At 42.8% G+C, this 25,555-nt stretch overlaps 1 protein-coding gene across 3 annotated transcripts; it reads right to left on the bottom strand.

Annotated features, from left to right (window-relative positions):
- Positions 1-604: 604 nt before the first annotated feature.
- On the bottom strand, positions 605-10,763 carry LOC104587866 (protein CHUP1, chloroplastic-like). 3 transcript variants are annotated; one of them, XM_010245620.3, is made up of 8 exons: positions 10,624-10,763; positions 9,392-10,246; positions 8,317-9,261; positions 7,367-7,498; positions 6,658-6,839; positions 5,906-6,017; positions 2,874-3,017; positions 605-902 (listed from the first exon to the last, which is right to left on the bottom strand). In XM_010245620.3, the coding sequence occupies exons 2-8, from the start codon at positions 10,172-10,174 to the stop codon at positions 822-824; spliced, it is 2,379 nt and encodes a 792-aa protein (XP_010243922.1). In that variant the 5' UTR covers positions 10,175-10,246; positions 10,624-10,763; the 3' UTR covers positions 605-821. The 3 variants fall into 3 exon arrangements, with proteins under 3 accessions (XP_010243922.1, XP_010243923.1, XP_010243921.1); XM_010245621.3 differs by having other exon boundaries at positions 10,504-10,640; XM_010245619.2 differs by lacking the exon at positions 10,624-10,763 and having other exon boundaries at positions 9,392-10,314.
- Positions 10,764-25,555: the final 14,792 nt, after the last annotated feature.

Genomic DNA, 25,555 nt, shown 5'->3' with positions numbered 1-25,555 from the left:
AGCCTTTGAGTAAACATGTGAGTTAAGAATGAAACCTGTCTTAGTACATCAAAATCTCATAATAATCCTTCAAAATAATGATTTTCCCGCTGAAACAAACCAGTTAAAACACCTTGGTGACTTGTAATATTCTCAAATCACACATTTTACGTGATCTGATCGATGAAAGAGGAAACGAGATATAAAGTTCCGATGATAAGGGGCTCGGAAGCTTTCAGAAGAGGCCTCCGAGAAAACTATAAACAGGGGAGATCCCAGAATGACAAACAATGAACTTCAGATTCCAGGCTTGTGCTTAGAAAATTCAGCCGATTCCATTTCTGTCCAGTCTCAGATCTCAGACCACAAACCTCGGATTCCATATCTATGGTCACTGACAATTCATCTCACTCAACTTACTTGCTACACCAACAGGTTCGCTTCAGTACTCTTCCGGTATTTAAATCCATAAAATTTAGAAATAGAATGTGCTTGAATTTGAATTCTATTGGCATTTTGCAATGTTATATAAATTAAGGGTGTGTTTGGTTTGAAAGAAAAGGTAAGGAAAGGAAAAGAAGCCCATATATCAGATGAATGTGAAATCCAAAAAGAAAAAAGAGAGTTACAAGCAAAACTCTCATCAAGCTCTGTAGCTCTCTATTATGTAACTGTCAAATATTCAGCAACTCCAACATTCTTCTTTCTGTCTTATTTTCCCATTTCTACTACTTTGCTACCAGTTACACACTTAACACTTGCACCCGTATATACTAAATGATGCTTACTGAGATGGTAAGCTGGACATTTTTGTTTTCCTCTTTTTCTATTTTCCTTTTTGTCTATTTTGAATTACGGACATGTGCTAGTTTGCGAAGCTCCTCAAATGCTTGCATTGTTTCTACATCAAATCCTCCTGCAAACTGCATAAGAGACGTGGAAAACTCAAATCAGATTTTTTTCCGAAATTTTAGTGCAGAATTATCAAAGTCTAAATTGTTGACTAATATTCAACTCTATTATTAGTGCAGAATTATCAATGAATGAGTTTACTAAAAATCTATTGTTAAATACTGAACTCTGATAAGTATTAGAGAGGTTACTGCACCACAGGCTGATGACAAAAAATTAGAGGGAAAAGGAGGAAGAACCAATGCAACATGCTATTATGAAAGTTGTGTTACCAAAGAGCAAAGAATAGCAAGTTATAATTCCATCCATTATAGAGAAGAAAATACAATTTAGAAAGATAAACCACCCTACTGCTTCAAATTTCAAATACCATGATAGAGAAAGAATGAAATCCAAAGCAAACTAACGATCAAACAAAGGGAATTGAAAGATGAGAAAGGCATGAAAAACTTATTAATGTCAAGAACAAAATGATAGATGCCATGAAGAGACAATAAATAAAAGGAGCACTACAACTACTAGAATATTCCAACCCAACTTCAGTTTGTCATTAAGGCTTAGTTTGGAAGGACTACAAATATACAAATATGTAGACTGAAAAAAAACCTTGTATTTTGTATTTCATATGGTATTGAAAATCATACTGGACTGTACGGTCGAACCAGTTGACCCAGGAACCGATCAAGTAATTAGTTCCGTTTCACCCTAAAACCGACCCTGAGCCATCATTTTTTATTTTAATTATTTTATTCTAATTTTTTTTTTATATTTTAAATCAAAACCAGTCATCCATTCAAACTGAACGGTCAGACCATTCGACCCAGGAACCAGTCCCCAAAACGGTTAGACCATTAGGGTTTAGGGTTTAATATGTATTTGTACTGTATATATTTGCATTTGTACTCTTTCCAAACTGAGACTAAGGCTTAGTTTGGAAGGCGTAAAAAAACAAATATGTAGAGTGCAAAAAGGCTTAGTTTGGAAAGAGTACAAATACAAATATGTACGGTGCAATACATACAAAACAATACAAAATACAAGGCTTTTGCACTGTACATGTTTGTATTTGCACTCCTTCCAAACTGAGCCTAGGGTGCACTATAACATCATCTCACATAGTACAAATATGTACGGTGCAATACATACAAAACAATACAAAATACAAGGTTTTTGCACTCTACATATTTGTATTTACACTCCTTCCAAGCTGAGCCTAGGGTGCACTATAACATCATCTCAAATAGTGAGTGTTTGTTTTCAGATTACCAGCTCTGCCATTGTGTTTTTGAGATTGTGGTTGTGGAACTTGCCACACCCATGGTGGAATGTTTTGTTCTAAACAATCCTCCTTTATGACATTCATTGAGGCCTTTTAGGGAAGTTATTTATCCGAGTAAATGTATTTACCCATATAAGTGCATTTATCCATGTTCTTTTATTTTCTAGGTAAATAAGACAATGACCATTTTAGGCATAAAAGCCATTATTAAAAGGGGTAATTTTGTCATTGACAATTTTCTCCCATGTTGTTACTTATTCACTAGGAGATGGATATCACTTACCCGAATAAGTGATACCTAGAGAAAATGAATTTTTTTAGGCCCCACATAAATCTGAAAAAAAAACTTAAGTATCTTGGGCAACAAGGACGAAAATCCCATACACCCCATCTTTCCTCCCTCTCAAAATCCAAAAAAAGAATGAACCCTAAAAATAAAGCAATAAACAATCTGAGAGTAGCCGCTTGGGAGGTCTAAGGGCTTTGGTTGAGCTACTTTTACTGAGGTTCTGTGGAGAAGCCAATTTTTTGGCTGAGGGCCAGCAAATTGTGCTTTCCAGGATTTGTTTTTCGTTTTTTGTCAAACATTTCTTGTTGGCTGTTGTTCTAGTGAGGTCCCATCTCGCTAAACCAAAAGCCGCCACCCCCAAACGGGCAATAATAACTACTAGGAGGAGAGTATTGTATTTGCCATTTCCATTACCTGATGTATTCTGAAAGCAAATCTCACTCCTTGGAGTAGCATATACTCTAATGAAGAATCCTTGTCTGACGCTCCCTTGGATTGAAGTTCTATCGCCACCCTTCTCATGTAATTCTTTGCTAACTTGACTGATCCAAGCTTTATCTGCAATTTCACCAATTAAGAGTTAAAAGGCACTACACATGTAAAGTCATCATAAGCTAACATTCAGGGCAGATAAGGGTAATGGATGGAGAATTTAAAGCTGCGAAATGTCCAACTTCATATTCTAGTGTGTATTTGCCTGTACAATGAAGAATTTAAAGCTGCATTTGGCATTCTTTATTTTAAGGACTTATCTCTTTTTTATAATTAAAAATTCATTATTCATGGCAAAAAAGAAGATAACTCCTTAAAATAAAGAATGCCAAATGCAGGTTGTACAAACTCGTTTTTTACTAGAGTTCCTCTATAGCCACAAGAGTTTGAGTCCCGGGAAACGAATGTAGAAAAGGATTCTTATGAGCTCTCAACTCTTGAATTCTTGGAGTTTAGGTGTTAACAACTTTCCATCAGTCAACTAAAACACTGATATATTCAACTAAAACACTCTTGAATAGAATATAGATCAGCTGAAGCCCTGAAGTATTACCAATCACTTCTGTACTGCTTCCATTGTTTCTGAGAAGGAAACTACATAGTTTCTAATATTTCTTTGATGGCAGATGCCGTCTCTCTATACCCATAGTCAAATTTAAGAAAACAAGGACAGAGTTTGGCCAATGGCAATGGCTGCCTTTATTCATAGATATTACATATAATCGGCTAGAGATTCGTTGGCCGAATATTCTCTGGCAGCTTTAACGGTAACATTCTCCCATGTCGATCCACGCATATGATGAATCAAGCAATCCAAGGTTCAAAATATCGATATGCCTGATATATCAGTAGAGGCATATGGGTAATTTTTTTAGTTTTTTTTTTTAATTTGATTTAGAGGGGCCAGTATAAGGTCCATACACCCTTTATAGGGACGTATCAAAAAGCTCTCAATACAATACATATGGATATTTTGAACCTTAAAAAAAAAACTAAAAATACTTATTTAAATTACCGTTGAACTTAACAATTACTTAAACTACCTTTAAGGTTTAAAACCCTAGAATGCACAAAAGTATGATATAATAATACAACACATACTACCCTTCTTAGTTGACGGTCACATTCTGCTTACATGTGACGTCATATAACACATTTAATTTTTCAAAAATCCAATTTTAACCTCAACACCGGCCATTCCCAATTTTTCTACATTTACCGATTAGAGTAGAGATGTGGCGAGAAACACTGGTGGCTCTGACCTATACATGGCATCTCCCAACCATCTCTTGCACAGATGCCCCTCTTTGTCTCCTCTAACATTCTCCCTTAAACCTCTTTAGCTCTCTATGTAATCTAGTATCTCTCTCTCGTACTCTCTTTGATTCCCATAGTCTCACCTGAGAAAGGCTTAAAATGCCTGAAAGCTGAAACAACTAAAGGCATTCATGAGTCCTAGAGATAAACTCAGACCAAACCAACAAAAGGAGGACAGGAATGAAAGGGAGAGAGATGCTGCAATTACACCTCTTTTTTTGGGAGTATTAGGGTTTGTTCATTTCTTCTTAACTTTTATCTCTTTTTATAGGATTTTTACAACTTTAAGAGGAAAATGAATATTCATTTCCTTTTCTCTTATCTATTAAAAGAGGAATCTTACAACTTTTTGCTTTTCAAAGATACATCAAAAACACAAACAAAAATTCTCATATATGAGATTAAAATGAAAATTTAACAATTTTCAAAATTCAGAATTCAGAATTTAGAATTATGCATACAAAGAAAAGAAATGTTCACCCATACCATTATACCTTTTAATATTATTATTGCACTTAGAACACAAAAACCAGGTATTGCATATTGCATGTGGTGAAACAAGACAAAAAGAACAAGGGCTACAAAGCACCCAGTGGTAGTCGGGCTTGCAGCAACAGTTTTTAGGTGTGCTCTCGAAGGTTTCTTCTCAAAAGGTGTGTTATTAAAGAAGGAATCAGATTTGCAAAAGTTTTTAGGTATAAGAAGCCACCACTTCTGATCTGTAAAGAACATGAAAGCAACCTTGGATGGGATACATGGAACCATGGATGCCCTCCAAAAGAGCTCCTAGTCATCCATACCGTGCACGAGAGAGGACTTTTCCTCATTCACTACAACAGTACTCTGGTTCTATGTTTTGTTGGTCGGAGGAGGTAAAATTGGCGATGACAATGACCAGAGGGCCACCGGTGGTTGTCATTTTGGAGGTGGGGGTGGTGGTGAATACAACAAAGGATTAGTGGACGACAGGTTGCCCTGTAAACTGAAATACAAATTTTTGATGCACATGCTAGCTATCGTTCTAATTGTAAAGCATGGTACGGTTGTACGAGTGTATTCAGAAACTTGGAGATCTGTTATGTTGTAATGTTTTAGATTGGGTGTTTCTTTTGGTTTAAGAAACCTAAGCCTTTCTAATAAATGGTATTTATCCAAAAAAAAGTAAAAAAAAAAGGTAGAGGTATATTTTGAAAATTTGAAGAACAATTAAGGGCAAAAGAGTCTTTATGTCTAATCTAACAGCTAACCATAACGGAAACTGCATTTCCAAAACTTCAAACTCTTCAAGTAGGGTTTTAAACCTTAGGGTACTTTTAAGTAATTGAACCCAAAAAACTATTACTTATTTGTTAAATTCACACATAACATTACAAAGTATATCATGAGAAAAATAGGTATTTTATGGCAAAAGAGAAAAATAGATATTAAATTGAGGGTATATGCCACTGTATGAATAGTTATAATAATTATGTATACAATTACAACAATAAAAACCAACTCCAACAAAATTATAATTGGGATATATAATGCAGGCCAAATCCCTATATTGCACTAAACAGAAAGGAATGACAAAAACTTATCAGATCTATAAAATTGAGGAAGGTTATGGTCAAGATTACAGATAAGAAGAAAATTACCTTGTTAATAATCCCCGAGTCGAGCATCCAATCCGTTGGAATATGATACTCCTTGCAGTGACGCATCAACACATCTCTTGTCCTGAGAATGCTGTACACAGTGCGCTCCATCCTAAAAGCAATACATAAAATTAAATTTTATTTTATTTATAAAAAGTTGCTACGCTCCATTTTGGTTGCAGTGTAATTTCATTTATACTTGGGTGTAAATGCATGAGAGTGCAAATGAGAAAAATACAATTTTTAATGTAATTTTGTTTTAGGTTTCACTTTACATTGTTTCAAGTTTTATTGTGATTCATATGCACTAAGGGGGTATTCTTTTTCTAGATTTTGAGAGGGGGGATTTTTCAGATTTATGTGGGGATCAGGGAAAGTTTATTTTCTTAGGTATTGGGTACCAGGTAAGTGATACCCATCTCCTTGGTGGGGGGGAAGTTGCCAACACTTGAATGGGACAAAAATGCCCCTTGTAATAATGGATTATTATGGTTAAAATGGTCATTGTCTTCTTTTCATGGGAAATAGAAGAACATGGATAAATACACTTACCCGGATAAGCGTTTCCCAGAAAAGACTTACCCGGGTAAATAACTTACCAAAAAACGAACAAGGCCTAAGACAAGGCAAAAGATAATAAAGAAGAAATAAACCAGAATTTGCACTCTCATACTTTTGTACCAGTGGAAATGAAATTACACTGCAAACAAACCAGCCCCTCAGGTCTAAGGTCTGCTGGTCAAACTCCTTACTTCTCTGACAAAGTGACCATCTTCTTCAATGCAATGTCACAGGGTAGCCGATGATCATCTTCATAATATGACACTTCAGACTCCAATTTCTTCAGATCTCTATACCCAAATGCTGCTTCTCGCAAAGTGTCAGCTTTCTTCTCTGGCCAGTCAAAGTGCTTTAGGACTGCCCTTTCATCCACCTGCAAGAATATGCAAGTATGATGAAGACCTCTAGAAAGGTAATCAAATTATCTTACTATGTTCAAACACCAATACCCAAAAATATCACTAATCATTTTGTTGAGCTGCTTTGGAGAAGCCATCAAATAAGCTTCATGGGAAAGTCATTTTTTTTGGTTGAGAGGCAGCTACTCAGTATACCGGGTTCTTCACTTTATATCCAGGTGGATCGCCCGCCCACCTTGCAAAGCCAAAGCCCACCCAAACGTGCATTTGGGCATTCTGCGTTTAGACTTTGAAAAAACACAAATCCTGAAGCTTATCAAGACACAACCTTTGGCTATGTTTGGTTTAAGGAAACGGAGAGTTGAGAGGAAGTTGTTAAACAAATTTTGTAAAAATCCTTTATAACTTTCCATCAATTTTCTGTCTCTCTCTTATGTTCTGTCAAACCCAATACAGCCTCAGTGAAAAAATTTCAGATGCTGTAATTCTTCCAAAATAAAATGTTCCAAGAAAAGCTTTCTAAACTATAGAATAGACTTACAAGAAAACAAAGTTCATCATCGAGCCACTTCACAAATGCCACAACATCTTCAATGTCCTGATAAACTGCATTATTGACCTCTCTAATCAATGAGTTCACAAATTCACCTTGAGTCTCAACATCTGCCTTTATCTACAAATAACCCATAACAATTAACAGGGTTAGAGCTGGTTCAGTTACCATAAAAAATTTTGAAGGAAAATGTACAAATTACAATAATTATTTTTTTCAGAACACTGAAGTCATGAATTATGTTAATATTTATGGAGCCAGTGTTTTGAAAATCGTAGTCGTATCGTAAATCGTAAGATTATTTTTATTTTTTACTAACTTGTTAAAAAATTAAACATAAATATATTAAAAGACTAAATATATATAGTAAATTGACTTTACTCAATTTTAAATCTATATCTACCATATATGTACTTAAAACAATACAATGCAGCACTTATACAATAAAAGCCTAAGATAATATAATCAAGTTGGACTTGAAAATCAAACAAATCTACATATAATGGCCCTTTAACATACATATAATGGAAAATAAACTCAATTTCTTTAAATAAATATTTTTCTAGTAAGTAGTTTAAAAAAGTCTCCTTTTGGCAAAATTAAATATAAACAAAAAAATAATAATAAAGTAGATAACTAATTCTTAATTGAGTTTGTTTGAATCATAGTGAATCGTACAAATCGTAAGATATATGAATCAAATCGTAGGATTCAAACAAAAATTGAAAGTTTTTTGCAAAAAAAAGATTCAAACATAAAATTTGAATCGAAACCCTTAGGACTCATGATTCAAATCATGAATTGTATTGTAAATCGTAAGATTTTGACAACATTGTGGAGAATAAAGCAGGAGTTGGGACTTGGGATCATACTGTGCCCTCTAATCCCAACTTACCAACCCAAAAACAATTAAAATGCAAGGTGAAAAGGTGACTTACAGCAAGTAAATGGGATGACCGATTCTCAATCTCACCAATCATGCTACTGCGAACATTTGCAACATCTGGAGCATCACAAATTCCTCCACTGGAAGATTCCCTTCTCGACTCCCTTTTCATAAGTGAATGATAAAACTCAACTACTTGCGGAGCCCTCTGAACCAGACTTGTGCTACTTCCTATTGAAAACTTTGGTGGAGGTGGCGGTGGTGGAGGTGGTGGTGGTGGTGGTGGAGCTGGAGCTAAACCGTTTTGCTTTACAGCGGTAGAAAAGGAACCAGAAGGCTTTGGAGGCGGGTTAGGAATGCGTAGGGCCCGTTTCTCAATATCAAAAGAAGCTGTAATTTTGTTAGTTTCAGGTCTGTTAGCAAGGAACTGTGGACTCTGAACAACACCCAAATCATATTTTAGAGCAACCATTCGAACTCCTTCCCTCTCTGCTTCTTGTGAGCCTGCAAACCCATCAGACTGCCTTCTCTTGTTAGTTTCCATGTCCTCATGACAGAATTTTGATCCACTTATTGAGTGTCTTCTTCTGGGGCTTCCCCCTTCTTGGGCTTCCACCCAATTTTTGTATAGGGCATGATCTGCGCATTCTAAGTTTGGTATACCTTCCTCGATTCTAGAACAACTTTTCAACTTCTTTATCAAATTCAGTTTCGATGCACTACTTAACTCTAATGACTCTTTCGATAGAGCAGAAATGGAGCTCATACATTCACTGCCCTTACCGATTGACCTGGGACTCAGTGACTTATCCGAAGCTGCAGTGGATCCTGAGTTGCGCAATTCATTTCGTAGACACGAATTGACCCATCTAAGGTATGCAAGTTCTTCAACCTCAGTCAACCGACTCATCTGCAGACCTTCAACTTGTTTGCACAAGTTCTCATTTGTGTGTCTAAGAAGGGATGCTTCGGCTTCAACCTTCGCTACAATCTCACTCTGCTTATAATCAAGACCGCGAAAAATTAAGACCATGTTTCAAATCTAACTAGAATCGAAAAATAAGAATTCATTGACTGCAAAACAGGAAAAAAACAGCCATTGTGATTCTATAGAAGCAAGTGAATACCTCTGAAACCTTTGCAAGAGCAGCCAGTTGCGACTCGGCAGAAGAAAGCCGGCATGCAAGATTCCTCTTCTCAAACTGGAGCTCCTTGTTTAGGCGTCGCAACTCAACAACTTCCATCTCGAGATTCCTCTGTGACGCAGTTGCGTTTTCATGATCTTCTCTTCTGATTGCTTCCTCCTGGCTTTGTAAGATAGAAGGTAAAGAGGAAAGTTGGTGATAGAGCCTTGTTCTCTCAGCTTCTAATGAACCTACTTTCTGGATGAGATTTTCAACTTCAGTCCTCTTTAATTCCAGTTCCATTTCGAGATCCGTCCATTTTGGGTTTTTCTTATATTCCAACAGCTCAGCCTGCAATTTCAATTCTCCTTCCTTGGATTCTCGGACTAAAGTCCTCAGGTGATCCAACTCAATAAACAAATCACGAGACCCATTGGACTTCGTCCTCTGGAAATCAAAAGTGTGGGGGTGAACTTGAGCAGGGTTGGCTGAACATGGAAAATCTCCGATAAGAGACCGCTTGACACGGGAGTGGTGAGGCAGCAATGCGTTCTTCTGAGTACGGATTTCGGAGCTGGTCAGAGGAAGTTTCTTGCTTAGGACTGTTGTCTGCTGTTTGCTTTTCTTATCTGCAGAGAAGCCTTTTACAATGTTTGAACCCCAAGCAGATGCAGATTTTAGCTTGGACGAGTTACTACTGACTTTCGCATTAGCCCTCACTATCTGGTTTTGATCTGCAAACTTACCAGGCTTTGGTCGGCTCTCCCAAGAATAATCTTCTCTCATTTTGGACAAAATTTCACAACTTCGAATGAAAGTCACAATCGTGGAAAGTTCAATTGAACCATAAACTGGCCGCTGCAAAAGGAAATACTGTAAATATGAGAAAACCTAGTTGAGATCGTAACCCCGCTTTCAAGCTCTGAGTATCATAAAATTTCCAATAACAGAACTCAGGTTTTCTGAAGTGGGACTCAAGGACTTAATAGAGTGATTAAAAACCCACTAAAGATGGACAATCCTTCACTAGTGAAAAAAAAATCAAATATCCAAGCTTTCTACCACTACAAACCCAGTAATCATAAACTTTCTGGTCGCAAAAAAAAAATCCTTACAAATACTGTTTAAAATCTCAGTAGCTTCAGCTCTGACTTCTATAAAGAGAGCGGAATGAAAGACAAAAGATTCCTCCTCTCGTACCCAGAGGTCTCAAATCTCATTCAAATCTTCATTACCTTAAAAACGAAACTAGTGTCGGCTCCGAGTGGATTCGACGATCACGCTATGAAAGCTCCAAGTTCGAGAGCTTCTGGTGGAGTGAGCCATGGAGATTGCAGGAAAATGACAGCTTTCTTTATGGCAATTTGAACTTTTGAAATTTGAATGCGAAATATCATTTGTAATACAGTGCGAGACGGGGGAATGCAACGGTCGTATACGAGATGGAATGGCTCCCCACACAGTGCGCCCCACCCGTGACCTGCAGGCTGCAGACCATCCCAGGTGAATTGGGAACATCTCCTGATCTCCCCGTAACAAGCACTGGAGATGCTCCCAATGCACGGGGTAGATAGGCTGTGGCCAATTGGCCGCCTGTGGCCTTGGGGGTGCGCAGAGTGGGGAACCAATCCGAATGTCGTGGGTCCACCAATGGGTTGGAGGAAGAAGGAAATAGAAGTCGTCAAATTCTATAGGGATGGCAGTTTTTTCCCATCCCCGACGGGACCCGACTTCTCCGACCCAATGTACTCGGGGATGGAGATTGTTTTGGTGGGGAGGGGACGGGAAAGGGGATGGGGATTAAAGTCGACACCTCTCCCTGACCCCGATTATATATATTAAAACACATTTAAAGTGTTATTTATATTAAATATTGTTCGGGTCATGGCTGAGCTGGCCCTGTGAGACACATGACCGCCCAACTATAGCCCTGCCATGTCATCCTAATTTAGCCATGTCGGCCCAGATCGGCCAAGCTACACTACCATGGTGGCCCCCCATCTTATCCTTCCAGCCACGTCAACCACACATCGTATGGAAGAGCACAACTACAGATAAGGAAGAAGAAGGAAGGCGACTCCGCCGGGGAATGGAACTCTATCCCGAATACCTCGACGACTAACCTCATCCCGACTTCCCTGGTAGCCCAGTCCGATCAGGACACAAATCTTTGGCTATAAAAAGATGCTCCATGCTCGAGGTAAGGGATCCCCAACTTCTGAGACCGACACTGCTATTTAGCTTGGACCAGCATCCTTGTAGCTCGGCCCGACCACCTGCCACCTCTTACTGACTTGAGCGTCGGAGTGCTTACCCGGGGATAACTCCTTGGGCCTTTGACTTCTGTTTCCTTGGTCACAGGTCTTGAAGCGTGGCCTCGTCCTTGTAGCTCAGCCCCGCCCTGCCAGCAAGGACTATCTGGTTGCTCTCCTCAATTCGTGCACCACCTTGGATTGAGCAGCATCAGATTGGCGCCGTCTGTGGGAACGCACAAAAAGCTCTTCCCGAAATTCTTTCCTTACCACGCAATCAAAAAAGCGATCAAGATGCCCAAGAACCAGCCCGAGTGTTCAACAGGTCGATCCCCATCTCGGGAGTCTCGCCACCGTAGTCCTCCGCATCAAAAAACTCCACAGCCTCTGGCCGCGTTTGATCCTGAGCAATTCCGAGCAATACAAGAAAAGGTCGACAAGATCTTCAAAATGATGCAGAACCTAGGACCTGCGGCACCGCCTAGCTAGATCGTCCCCCCTTATGCACCGACGTGCATGAAGGATGATCCTCGTCTCGAGGACCCCAAAGCACGCCGAGCAGACAAGGGAATAGCGCGGTCCAACCAAGAAAAGCAAGATACAACAAGAAGGTCGCCCCCCTCCGTCCGCTCTCATAGAAGGACGCACCAAACCACGCAGATCCCTGACAAGGAAAGGCTCAGCAGACGAACGCCACCTCACATGGTCTCTGTCGCCGAATCCAGCTCTGTGAAAGACCGCACAGCGCGCCCCAAGAAGGAAAGGGCAACACACACCGCGACTCTGAAGCAAAGGGATGGCGAGATTCAAGAACTCTGCCAGTGCTTAGAAGAGCTAGAGCGCAGCCAGAGAAGCACGACGCCAGTTGTAGATCAGTCAACGCCACCGACCGTGCCCACGAAAAAGGAACCACCCTTCACCCAAGAAATTGTGGACGAGGTACCTCCCACAGGATGGCAGGCACCTCAGCTTGAAAAGTATGATGGAAACACTAATCCTGCCGACCATATGGAAGCGTTGAAGGCTCAGTTAATGTTGCACGGATCCTCTAAGGGCTTGATGTGCAAAACCTTAGTGGCCACCCTTGCAGGTCCAGCCCTAACCTGGTATTCCTCCTTGCCTCTGCGCTCAATAGCGTCGTGGGAGCAGCTGGAGACCCAGTTCCGTGCTTAGTTCATAGTGAGTCAAAAGCATTACAAGACCTCGACCAGCCTCATGCAGGTGCGAAAGAGGAAAAACGAGTCCCTTAGAGACTACCTGGCCATATTCAACAAGGAAGTGTTACGGGTCAGGAACCTGAACCAATCCGTGGATGTCACCGCTATCCAACACGGCCTCCGCCCATCCCCATTCAACTTCTCCATCTCCAAGAACCCAACGCAAACCCTGGCAGTGTTGATTAGCCATGTGCAGAAGTATATCAACGCAGAAGATGTGCAAACACAACTATGTGATGAGGAAGCGAGGCCCAACAAGAGGAGGAGAGATATTGAGGAGTGAAAGTCAAAAAGATCAGATCGGGACCATAAGAGGCAAGACTGCCGACCCGACCATAGACCACGGACACCCCTGCTGACCTATCAGAACTTCACACCGCTCAATATGCTGCGGTCTGAAGTCCTGATGTAAATCTGTGACCGTAACTACGTTCATTGGCCCAAAAAGATGAAAATGCAAAGCAACAAGAGGAATCGCGACAAATATTGTGAGTTCCATAGGGATCATGGCCATGACACGGAGAACTGCTTCGACCTACGCAACCACATTGAAGACCTAATCAGGCATGGATACCTCGGTGGGTTCATCAAGAGTGAGAAGCTGGCACAGGAAGAACAGCGCATGGAGGATGCTCGACTGGTGTGAACCACGTCATATCAAGTGGAATCGCCGCAAGAGGGGAGAGTAGCTCGGGGCGCAAGAAGTATACGCGACTGTGAGAAATCAACAACCGGGGGCACAAGAAGAAGCGTGGCCAGACCATCACATTCACCGACGATGACCTCTGGGGGTTCAAACCCGGCATGATGCGCTTTGGTAATCACAACCGAGGTGGCCAACCTCAAGATAAGACGGATCCTGGTTGACACGGGTAGCTCCTCCGATGTACTATTCGAGGATGCATTTGAAAAGCTTGGCATCGACAAAGAGCACCTCACCCCCATCAACACTCCCCTAATGGGCTTCTCTAGGGAGTCCCTCCAGCCCATTGGGAGAATAACTCTTCGCCTACTGATTGGAGACGGTGACGTTACTGCGACGACCATGGTGGATTTCGCTGTGGTTCGTTGCCCCTCTTCATACAACGCCATCCTTGCTAAGCCGACCCTTAATTCTCTGCAAGCTGCAGTTTCCACATTCCATCTCGCTATGAAGTTCCACACCGAATATGGCATAGGGGTAGCACATGGAGATCAAAGAACTACGTAGCAGTTCTACTTACTCTCCTGCCGAGGACCACGACCGTCCGCAAAAACACTGATGACAAAAGCTTATGACTTAAGAGATGAGGTGAGGACACAACATGGCCAACCAGTTGAAGACCTCATCCAGGTGCCGCTTAAGCAAGGAAGACCCCGAGAGGACAGTCCAAGTCGGTTCTCGATTGAATGATTGCCTTCGGGAAGAGCTTGTACAACTACTGAGAGACCACGCCGACGTATTTGCCTAGTTGGCGGTAGATATGCCGAGGATCGACCCCAAAGTCATTACACACCATTTGAACGCTAACCCCCACTACCGACCTATCAAGCAAAGGAAGAGAAGCATCGCAACAGAACGGTGGCAAGTGATTGCAGATGAAGTACATAAGCTACTCGACGTCGGCTTCATTTAGGAGGTCAAGTACCCCGACTGGCTGACCAACATGGTAATGGTGAAAAAAGCCAATGGGAAGTGGAGGATATGTATTGACTTCACTGACCTAAACAAGGCCTGCCCCAAAGACAACTTTCCTCTACCAAGGATCAACCAACTTGTTGACGCAACGGCAGGCCATGAACTCCTGAGCTTTATGGATGCCTTCTCAGAGTACAATCAGATCTGAATGCATCCCGATGACCAGGAGAAAACAACCTTCATCACCGACCACGACTTATATTGCTACAAGGTCATGCCCTTTGGCCCTAAGAACACCGGCGCCACTTACCAACGACAGGTGAATGAAGTGTTCAAAGATCAGCTTGGCCAAAACATAGAGGCATACGTCGACGACATGCTAGTGAAGAGCAAGAAGGTCGAGCAGCACCTTGCTGACCTAATGGAAGTCTTCAACACCCTCTGGAAGTATAAGATGAAGCTGAACCCGACCAAATGTGCTTTCGGGGTCGGCTCGGGTAAATTCCTTGGGTTCATGGTGACACAAAGGGGGATTTAGGCAAATCCAAAGCAGATACAGGCCATCCTCGACATAAAATCGCCTCGAACACATAAAGATGTGCAATGACTCACCAGTAGAATAGCTGACCTTAGTAGGTTCATGTCCAAATCCGTAGACCGGTGTCTGTCCTTCTTCAAAGCCCTCAAATGACCGAAGGACTTCCAATGGACCAAGGAATGCGAATGGTCCTTTCAAGAACTGAAGCGGCCTAAGTTCGCCGCCTCTCCTCACCAAGCCGAGCCCAGGGGACGAGCTATTACTCTACTTCTGGGCCGGAGATGAGGTCGTCAACTCGGTACTAGTCAAGGAGGAAGACCGAGTACAAAGGCCGATCTACTACACTAGCAAAAGTCCTTGGTGGCACTAAAACCCGATACTCCAACTTAGAGAAAATGGCTGTGGCTCTGGTCACCTCGGCTAGAAAGCTTAGACCATACTTTCAGGCCCACAGTATTCAAGTGCTCACCGGCCAGCCGCTTAAGCAAGTCCTCTAAAGGCCGGAAGCATCTAACCGCTTGATCAAGTGGAGTGTGGAGTTAAGTGAGTTCGACATCGAACATGCACCCTAACCTGCGATCAAAGCTCAGTCCCTAGCCGACTTCATTGTCGAATGCACATTCACCACTGAGGATCCTGCCTCGCCGCCGCAAATATGGACCCTGCACGTGGATGGCTCATCCAATCAGCAAGGCAGCGAAGTTGGCCTTATTCTCCTTAGCCCGGAAGACATGGTGTTAGAACATGCCCTTAGGTTTGAGTTTAAAGCATCCAACAATGAAGCTGAGTATGAGGCTTTGATCGCCGGGCTACGCCTTGCCCTAGACCTGGAAGCTTAGAGAGTAGAAGCCTTTAGGGATTCTTAGCTGGTAGTCAACAAATTCCATGGAAAATTTGAGACGAGAATGCCAGCGATGGAAAATTACCTACAGAAGGTGCAGGAGCTCATCCACCGACTTGAGCACTTCAACATCCAGCAGATTCCACAAGCCGAGAACATACGAGCCAACGCACCTCCAAGTTGACTAGCTCCTCGAGTACCGACCTCGGCAAGACAGCACGGTTGGACACTCTTGCCCAGCCGAGCATCGTTCAGACAACTCTCCTCATCCTCTTGGTATAGCACGACCCATCCTAGATGGACCCCATAGCACTGTACCTCCATGAAAGCACAGTTCCAGAAGATCGGATAGAAGCGAAGAAACTCTAGCACAGATCAGCCCGGTATTGCCTTATCCAGGGCCAACTCTACCGTCGATCACAAACTCTCCCCTACTTGAAATGCCTCTCCCCATCCGAGGCAGACTACATCCTCAGGGAGATCCACGAAGGTATTTGTGGAGACCATCCTGGCGCACGCATGCTGGCACACATGGCACTCCAGGAAGGTTATTTCTGGTCGACGATGAAGCAAGACGCAACCCAATTAGTACGAAGATGCGACAGTTGTCAGTGACACTCCAATCTCCATCACCAGCCTGCGGTCCCCCTAAAGCCAATCACTAGCCCATGGCCGTTCGCGTAATGGGAGATGGACATCCTCGGCCCCTTCCCCACTGCGGTTGCTCAAAAAAAGTTCCTCCTGGTGGCGGTGGACTACTTCACCAAATGGGTGGAAGCCAAAGCTCTGGCACGCATTACTATGCATAATGCTCAGAACATTTTATGGTAAAGTATTGTCTGTCAATTCGGTATTCTGTGCATCCTCATCACAGATAACGGGACACAGTTCACCGACCGAAAGTTTGAAGCCCACTGCTCTGACCTGAAGATCGACCATCGGACTACTGCTGTACACCGACCTCAGAGCAATGGGCAGACCGAGTTGACCATCTGAACCTTGTTGCATGGCCTGAAGACTCGGCTAGACCAGGCCAAGAGGAGGTGGGCCGAGGGACTACCAAGCATACTCTAGGCATACAGGACTACTCCGCAGACAGCCACCGGTTAAACACCCTTTAGTTTGACCTACAGAGCCAAAGCTATGGTTCTTGTAGAGATTGGCTTTCAAACCCTCCGGACCGAACTCTTCAATGAAGACTAGAGCAACGAGGACCTCCGTGCAAAATTAGACTTGATTGAGGAAGCCTGAGACCGAGCGTATGTTAGGATGGTAGCACAGTAGCAGAGGATGACGAAGTACTACGACACTAAAGTCAAAAGCCGCGAGTTCAAGACATGAGACCTCGTCCTCCGCAAAGTCATAGTTCCCACACCTGGAGAAGGAAAGCTCAGACCAAACTAGGAAGGGCCGTATAGAGTCACCAAGGTTCTTGGTCCGGGCACCTACAGGCTCGAAGACCTGGATGGCCGACCAATAATGAGGAGTTGGAACACAGGAAACCTTCGGATGTACTACCAATGGTTCAGTATTAATAAAGAGCATTTTGTTTAAGCAAAACATTGAGCGTTCGACACCACATGCAAGCACACCGCATAGAGCACGAGCTACTCGACTGAGCTACATCACCCAGCTACACAACCAAGCTACTTGACTGAGCTACACGACCACGCTGAGCATATGTAGCTCAGTATAACCCATTGACCCAGTGAGCTCCGAACGTCCTGAGCCCACAACGCATAGCTCGGTAGCGCATCGCCGACCTACCACAACGCATAGTCGTAGGCCTCCCAGGTCTACGCAGCAACGGCTAGCTCGGGACAGTGGCGCAGGGGTCTCCGCCAGAAGACATTGAAGCCTGCTTCGTAGGAAGCCGAAGAATATTAATCCATATCCTACTAAAGTTCCACCGAGTTCTTGTACCACGCCACTGCCTCCTCAACGGCCTCTTGCTTCAGTCGTTTCCTCTTCACCTTTAGTTCGGTGATCTTGTTCTTTAAACCGCAAACCAACTCTACTTGCTCGACCAACCGAGCCTTTAGCTTGACCACCTCCTTCTCCAGTTCAGCAGATCGCTTGCCATCTACCTAAAGCTCGGCCAGGTGCGCCTTCAATAGCAGATACTTGGAATGTTCCTTCTTATACCACCGCCACAACTCAAGAAGGCGATCAACCACAGCAACGGCTGAGCATGCGTTCTGTGGACACCAAAAGTAGTGTTAGCACGAGGAATCACACTCAAAGCAATAAAGACACTTAAGTATGAACTTACCTGAGCCGCAGCCTGGATGAGCGAGCACTCTAATGTGTTGCTCCTGGTTTTCCCGGCCTCTTCAGTGATGTAGGCCGTCATCATCCCGCAGAGCAGCTGCTCAGGAACTCCGAGAGTCTCTAGCTCGTCCCGATATGAATTCTCCAGCACGGCACATGGATGTCCAAGGTGCTACTACCAACCTCAACTTGCGTAGGGAAATCTGTCAGGCGAGTTTCTCTGGGTTCCATGACCACCACGTCCTCATCATCGTTTCCCCGTCGTTGAGTTCTCTTTTGCTGGTGAGGTGCCCTCTCAGAAGACCTCGGGGGAGGAACTACCTCGGCACGGACCGTGCTAGCCCAACCCAGCCTATGGCAATTCTCCTTCATCAGGCGTACAATCTCCTCTTCACTATCCATCTCTATACATGCATTACGGAAGTGCGACAGTAAGTATGGGAACAAAGATGCAAAGAAAGTACAGGAAGATAAAGCAACGAAAAGGACAGACCAGCCACCCTGTGCATCAACTTGCCGAGCATCAACATCTCTGGGCATGTATACCCGGTTTCATCTATCTTATGGATCATGCTCAGAGCCAACCTTTCTTCCCAAGTAAGTGTCGACCATTGAGGTTGGGGCACTGTTGTTCTTGGCCCTTGTAGCACAGCCGGGAAGGGGAGGCCCCCACGACAGTGGACAAAGAAAAAAGTCTGCTTCCAGTGTTTAACAGAGGAAGGAGCCCCGACCAGCACTTTAACGTCCTTCCTAGTGGAGAAATAGTAATAGCTTTGCTGGTGAGGTTTGAGCTGAAGAAGGAAGCTAACCATACCCCGGGTCAACTTGATATCATAGACGACGCAGTAGGAAAAAAGGCTGACCAAAAACCTAAAGGAGTTCGACATCAGTTTCACCGGCAGTACTCGGTACCATGCAAGAACCTCAACAACCCCTTCGTTCAAAGGAAATCTCAGCCCGACCTCTAGATTGTTCTCGTACACACAAAGTTAGTCGAGCCGAGCATCGGTTGCCATTTCACCGTGGTGCGGGAACCTCATACAGAAATCCTCAGGGATGTCATACATAGCTCGGATCCGAGCCATATCCTCGAGGCCCAACGCATAGGGCATGGTTCACAAGATAGTCCCGATATCCTCTAGATTGTCTCCCTCTAGGCCGAGGTTGGTCCCAACACACAGGGAATGGTCCGCCCTGACAAAGCTAGGGAAGACCAATCGACACAACTGTTACCACATGCGCAAAGCCTTAGAAATCGAAGCGACGACCTTGACAAGCAACATCCACTGCATTAATTACTTCGGTCCACCCCGCAACAACAGTCCAACCACCGATGCACATGCCAGAGATTCGCCCAGGCCCATCAGGTCAACCAGCTACCCAAATTTCCTCGGGACGCCCAACAGCAAAGAAGGCCTCACTTTGTCCCAGCCGAGCTTCCCACTCTTCGACTTTGGAACTAGGGGAGTGGTTCTCGGATCCCGAAATTCCAAGAACAAGTTCCTCAACCGAAGAGCATACCCCTAACTTTGAAGCTCGACAAACCACAACCAAGCTTCATAAATGCTCGACACCTACGAAGCCCCCAACTTCAAAGCTCAGTAGACCATAACTGAGCATCAGAATAGCTTGGCAAAGGTGAGGCCCTCAGCTTCGAAGGTCGGCAAGCCACAATCGAACATTACGACAAGCTCAGCACTTGGAGACCCTCGAGCATCACAACAACTCGGCACCTAGGGGCCCTCAGCTTCGAAGCTCGGCAAGTCATAGTTGAGCATCACAATGACCTCAATTCCACAGCCCGACAACATCAAAGGAACTTGTCACCGCAGCTCAATGCCCCGTGGCTGAGCATCACAACCTCAATTCCGGAGCTCAGCCTCCGACCGATAGCAAAAGACCTTTCCTCGGCATACGGCCAAGCTAAGCTCCAACATTGAAGGCTTGGCACATCAAAGCTGAGCAACACAACAGCCTCAACTCCAAAATTCGGACCCAACTCCGAAGCTTGGCGCACCATGACCGAACATTACCACGGCACAAAAGCTCAACTTCCACTTGGAATCAAAGCCGTTCCTCGGCTCCACCAAGAGGACAGACTTGGAAGCTCAATTTGACCTCGGCTCTCTATCGCGCTACGCAACCGCACAACACTTCAGGCCAAGCACTCCCCATCCTCGGCTGCAGAACTGGGGTAGTGTTGTTCGGATTCCGAAGTTAGAGCACTTAGAGTTCTATAACTGACAATGGGAAGATTCCTCGGCCATTTTCTATATTGCCTGGTTCTCAAGATTGCGACAGGCACTGAGGAACACCAAAGGGGCCAGACATCCACTTGAAGTTCTTCAGTCGAAGAACAAATTGGACTACTTCATTCCTTGACTTCAAAACTTGGGTAGCGGTTCGGGTCATGGCTGAGCTGGCCCTGCGAGACACGTGGCCGTCCAGCTATCACCCTGCCACGTCATCCTAGCTCGGCCATGTCGACCAGCTCAACCACGTCGGCCTAGCTCGACCATATCGGCCTAGCTTGGCCAAGCTACGCTACCACGGTGGCCCCTATCTTATCCTTCTAGCCACATCAACCACACGTCGTATGGATGAGAACAACTACAGATAAGGAGGAAGAAGGCGACTCCTCTAGGGAATGGAACTCTATCCCGAATACCACGGCGGCTAACCTCATCCCGACTTCCCCTAAAGCCCAGTCCGACCGGGACACAAATCTATGGCTATAAAAAGGTGATCCATGCTCGAGGTAAGGGATCCCCAACTTCTGAGACCGACATTGCTATTTAGTTCAGACCAACATCCTTGTAGCTCGGCCCTACCACCTGTCACCTCCTACTTACTTGAGCGTCAAAGTGCTTACCCGGGGATAACTCCTCGGGCCTATGACTTCTGTTTCCTTGGCCGTAGGTCTTGAAGCTCAGCCTTGCCCTGCCAGCAAGGACTATCGGGTTGCTCTCCTCAATTCGTGCACCACCTCGGATTAAACAACATCAAATATATATTATTAAATTACTTTTATATATCAAAACATATTTAAGAAATTATTTATAATTAAAATTTTTATCTAAAAAAATATTGTTATCTAAAAAATTTTGGGGATTCGGGTTCCCACGAGGAACCCATCCCATCGGGGATTAAGGATGGAGGAAAAATTTTATCGTTGATGGGGATGGGATTAATTTCAAAATCGGGGTCGGGGACGGGGAATATGACCCTCGCCCCGAACCGCCCCCCGTTGCCATTCCTATTCTAGTTTGATATTAGGAGCTCACATAAAAGTAATGAAATATGTTGAATGGGCCCACCTTCCTATAGCCAATGGATTGTATTTCCACTTGGGAAGGGAGAATATTACAATCTTTGGGATCTTTCAAATATTTGGTGTTGTTTCAAAGTCTTTTTTGAAAGATCTTTTCTAAGAGTTAACAACCAAATTATGGTCGTTTGGCAAGTCTTTTTGGGAAAATCTTCTAGTAGCTCTAACAATCATGAGATACATTGAGCTTTTACATTAAGATATGAGTAGCTTGACGTCTATTTGGTTAAGGCATGTCTTTCCGCATGAAGATGAATAGAAAAAATGCAAAAGCTCCATTTGGAGCTTCCCAAAAATCACCCATTTTGGGCTTCTCATGTCTTTTTTGTGCATAAGCTTTTGGCGGCTAGATCTACTACAAACCAAACGGGAATAGACCGAGTCACAGTCTACAAAGCTTCTAAATAGCTGATAGACCTTGTTGAAAGATGCACCAGACGGGGTCATGTGGGCATTTACATAAATATCTTGGCATCTCACAGTTTGTTTGGTTGGAGGCACATCTTTCCATGCCAAAATGAGACAAAATAAGTTAAAAAGCTCCATTTGAAGCTTTCCAAAAATAGCCCAAAATGGTCTTCCCGCGCCTTTTTAGGGTTGTATCTTTCGATGGCTAGATCTTTTTCCAACCAAACAAGAAAAGACAAAAGCATGGGTTGTCGAGCTTCTAGAAAGTCGACAGCCTATGCAAAAAGATGCACCAAACGAGGCCGTTGTCTTTTTAATTTGTGGGAACATGTTACCCCCCTAACGAGTTGAAATCAATTCATCCCCCCATGTGTGTCTATGTGTGTGTTGGTATAAAAAATGGGCCCAAGAGGGATTCATTCAGATTTATGAATCCCAACCCATCATTAGGCTATGTTTGATTTGAAGGAAAAGGTAGGGAAGGGAAGAGAAAGGTAGGGATAGAGCTATAAATTGAGTCGTGGCACTGCCCAGCACGCGGCATGGCCCGTGGTGGGCCAAGCAGCTCGCCCAAGGAAACCAGCCATCCGGACCCCCCAAGCGGGTATCTATGTATTTTGGCCAGTTAAGAGCTTTGTAGAATTTTGGTTGAGGTCTCTTGGATTTAGGGTTTAGTTTACATAATGTTTCTTCACTACAGAGTCATAGCATGTAGAGCAAGCTTCATTAATAATAGGTCCTTGTAGACCTTTAATGGTCCGAGGTTCCTAGGTCTAGATCTTCAAAGACCTTCACGTCCTTAGGGATTAGCTTGCAAAGAGCTTCTTCACCAAAGAACATAATGCACAGAGTTTCCTTCTTCACTAGAAAGTCACAACACGCAAAGCTTCATCAGCTCCAGACCCTCGCAGACCTTCAATGGTCCAAGGTCCCTAGGTCCAAAGCTTTATACACTTTTGGGTCTGATGTCTCTAAGGTTTAAGGATTAGCTTGCATAGAGTTTCTTCATTAGAGAGTGCCACACAAAGCTTACTTCTTCACTTTAAGGCAAAATATTTTTATGGTACTGACATTCTTATTTTGTTTATGCAGGTAATGGCTTCCTCTGGTTCACCTAGTCAGAATGTCCCTTCATCATCTCCTACATCTTCTCTACTAAGAAGACCCTTCTTTAAACAAATAGTTCCTTTGCTTTCCTAGCATACTAGTAAAGGACCATGGGTTGAGGGGTGCTCATCACACTGAGCTCGTGCTTGCCGTTGATGAGCCCATGACAGGTCCTTATGGTCGAGGTGGAGTTGAGCTAGAACCACTTTTAAGTATGACCGAGATGAACTTATATCCCAAGAGCCATGAAATGCACCAAGGGGATCATATTACTACAACTACGCACCCATGCTTAAGACATCTCTTCCACCATACTGTTACAAATAGCTGTCTCCTACACCATCAAGCAATGTTGGTAATTCATTTAACCCAACTATTTCAAAGATTGATTTAAAAGCTTATACCACTTCTTCTAGAAAAAATCTTGGGTGTGGGATCATTTTACTAAGCTCGACCATAAGGACAAAAGCGAATAAAGGGCATAATGTAATTATTGTGGTAAAGACCTAGCTTGTCCATCTGCAATTGGTACTATTTCCTTAAGTAATCACTTGTCTAGATGTAAACAGTATCCCCTTAATAATATAGACAAGAATCAAAAGACTTTGGAAAATTCATTTCAAAGTTTTAAAGAGAAGAACACCACACCATCACGTGTCTTATAAGTTTGATCAAGATGAATGTAGAAAGGAACTTGCTAGTATGATTATTGTAGATGAATTACCTTGTAAGCATGTGGAACGAGAGGGGTTTCGTGGCTTCTATGATAAAGTGCAACCAATATTTGTAGTTCCTTCACACAACAAAGTAGATAGAGATTGTTATAGTCTTCATGTGGATGAGAAGAAAATGTTGAAACAATTTTTTAAAAAATTGTCATCAAGGGTCTACCTCACTGTAGACACATGGATATCACCTCAAAATCTTAGTTACAGGTATCTCACTACTCATTCCATTGACGATGAATGAAAATTCTATAAAAAATTTAAAGTTCTGTCCATTTTTTGTTTATTTAGGAGAGATAATTGGTAAGGCCATTGAGATATGTTTACTTGATTGGGGCATTGAAAAAGTGTTCACTATAGCGATGAACAATGCTAGTTCAAATGATGCAAGGATTCATACCTGAAAAAAAAGACTTAATAATTGGAAGGGATGTGTCTTAAAAAATGAGTTCTTACACATGAGATGTGGTGCATATATTTTGAGCTTAATTATCAAAAAGGGGTTGCTAGAGGTAGATGATTCTATTTTCAAGATCCGTTCAACAGTGAAATATGTAATATCTTCACTTGCAAGGTTGCAAAAATTTAAGGACTGTGTGGAGAAAGAAAAGATAGTGGGTAGGGGTCTTGTTTGCCTAGATGTTGAAACTAGGTGAAACTCTACTTATTTAATGTTAGAATCTACTTCGAAATTTCAAAAGGCATTTGATTTGTTGGAGAGTGTTGATAGTATGTAGAGGATCTTACTAATTCTAAAATTAAGGGTTTTCCTACTTATGGAGATTGGGAATATGCTCATAGTTTTCTAAATTTTCGTAAAATTTTCTATAAAACTACATTGAAATTGTTTAGCTCATTTTATGTAATTGAAAATGAAAGTATGAAAGAAAATTATGGTATTGGAAGTGTTCTTTCTCGAAGGTGTAATAGTAATGACTTTTCTATTAGTTTGTGGCTTCCCAGTTGAAGAGGAAGTATGACAAGTTTTAGTTAAATGCCAATAATATCAACACCATGTTGTTCATTGCAATTGTTCTAGACCCCCTATGTAAATTGGAGTATGTGGATTAGGTTATTAGGGAGTCACATGATGTTGATATTCAAGTGCTAAAAAGAAGGTGAAATAAGTTTTGGCTTCTATGTATAAGATTTATAGTTTAGCCCAGTTATCTCCTAATGTTCAACCAAGTAAACAATCTGAAGATCCAAATGAGATGGAAGCTGAGAATGTGGAGGATGTTGCTGATTTCATGAATTCATTATTTAACAAGCAAAAAGTGGGCCAAGGAGGTATATGTTAATGCCGACTATGTAGGGGTATTTTTGTCTTTATGCTTATGTTTAAGTTGTAGATGTGTAAGGTTATGTTAGATCTTATGTGCCTCACTTAAGTAGGGGCAGAAGTGTCATTTCTAGATTAATAGAAATATAAGAGACTAATCTAGCCGAATGGGAGAGTAAGACTTTTCTCTCTTTCGAACCAGAACTTTGTCTCCTTCTATTCTCTTCTCTTCTTTTTCTTCTCTCTCTTTCTCTCTTTCTTTTATTTCTACTATTATCACTCTAATAGAATTCAAGGGCAGGCCAAATCCTAATGTAGGTATGTACATCTCACTCAGACCCTCAAAGAACACTCATATACCAAGAGTACACCACAAAAGCACTCACAAACAACTTACGACCAACCCCTGTGTTGTGATGAACCTACGACTCATGCCATCTTCGCGATGAACCCACAACATGCTAAGCAAAACTACGATAAACCCAAAGCCTGCAAACCTGCTTCGTATAACGGGTCGAAGAGGACAGTAGGCTGAGCCCATGGTGAGGCCTACGTGTGCCCAAACACATATGAACCTACG

This window comes from Nelumbo nucifera, chromosome 7, assembly GCF_055504915.1.
Source record: "Nelumbo nucifera cultivar China Antique chromosome 7, China Antique-T2T, whole genome shotgun sequence".
Taxonomy (NCBI): domain Eukaryota; kingdom Viridiplantae; phylum Streptophyta; class Magnoliopsida; order Proteales; family Nelumbonaceae; genus Nelumbo; species Nelumbo nucifera.
The sequence above is the reverse complement of the archived record's forward strand: the minus strand, read 5'-3'. Positions and strand labels throughout refer to the sequence as shown.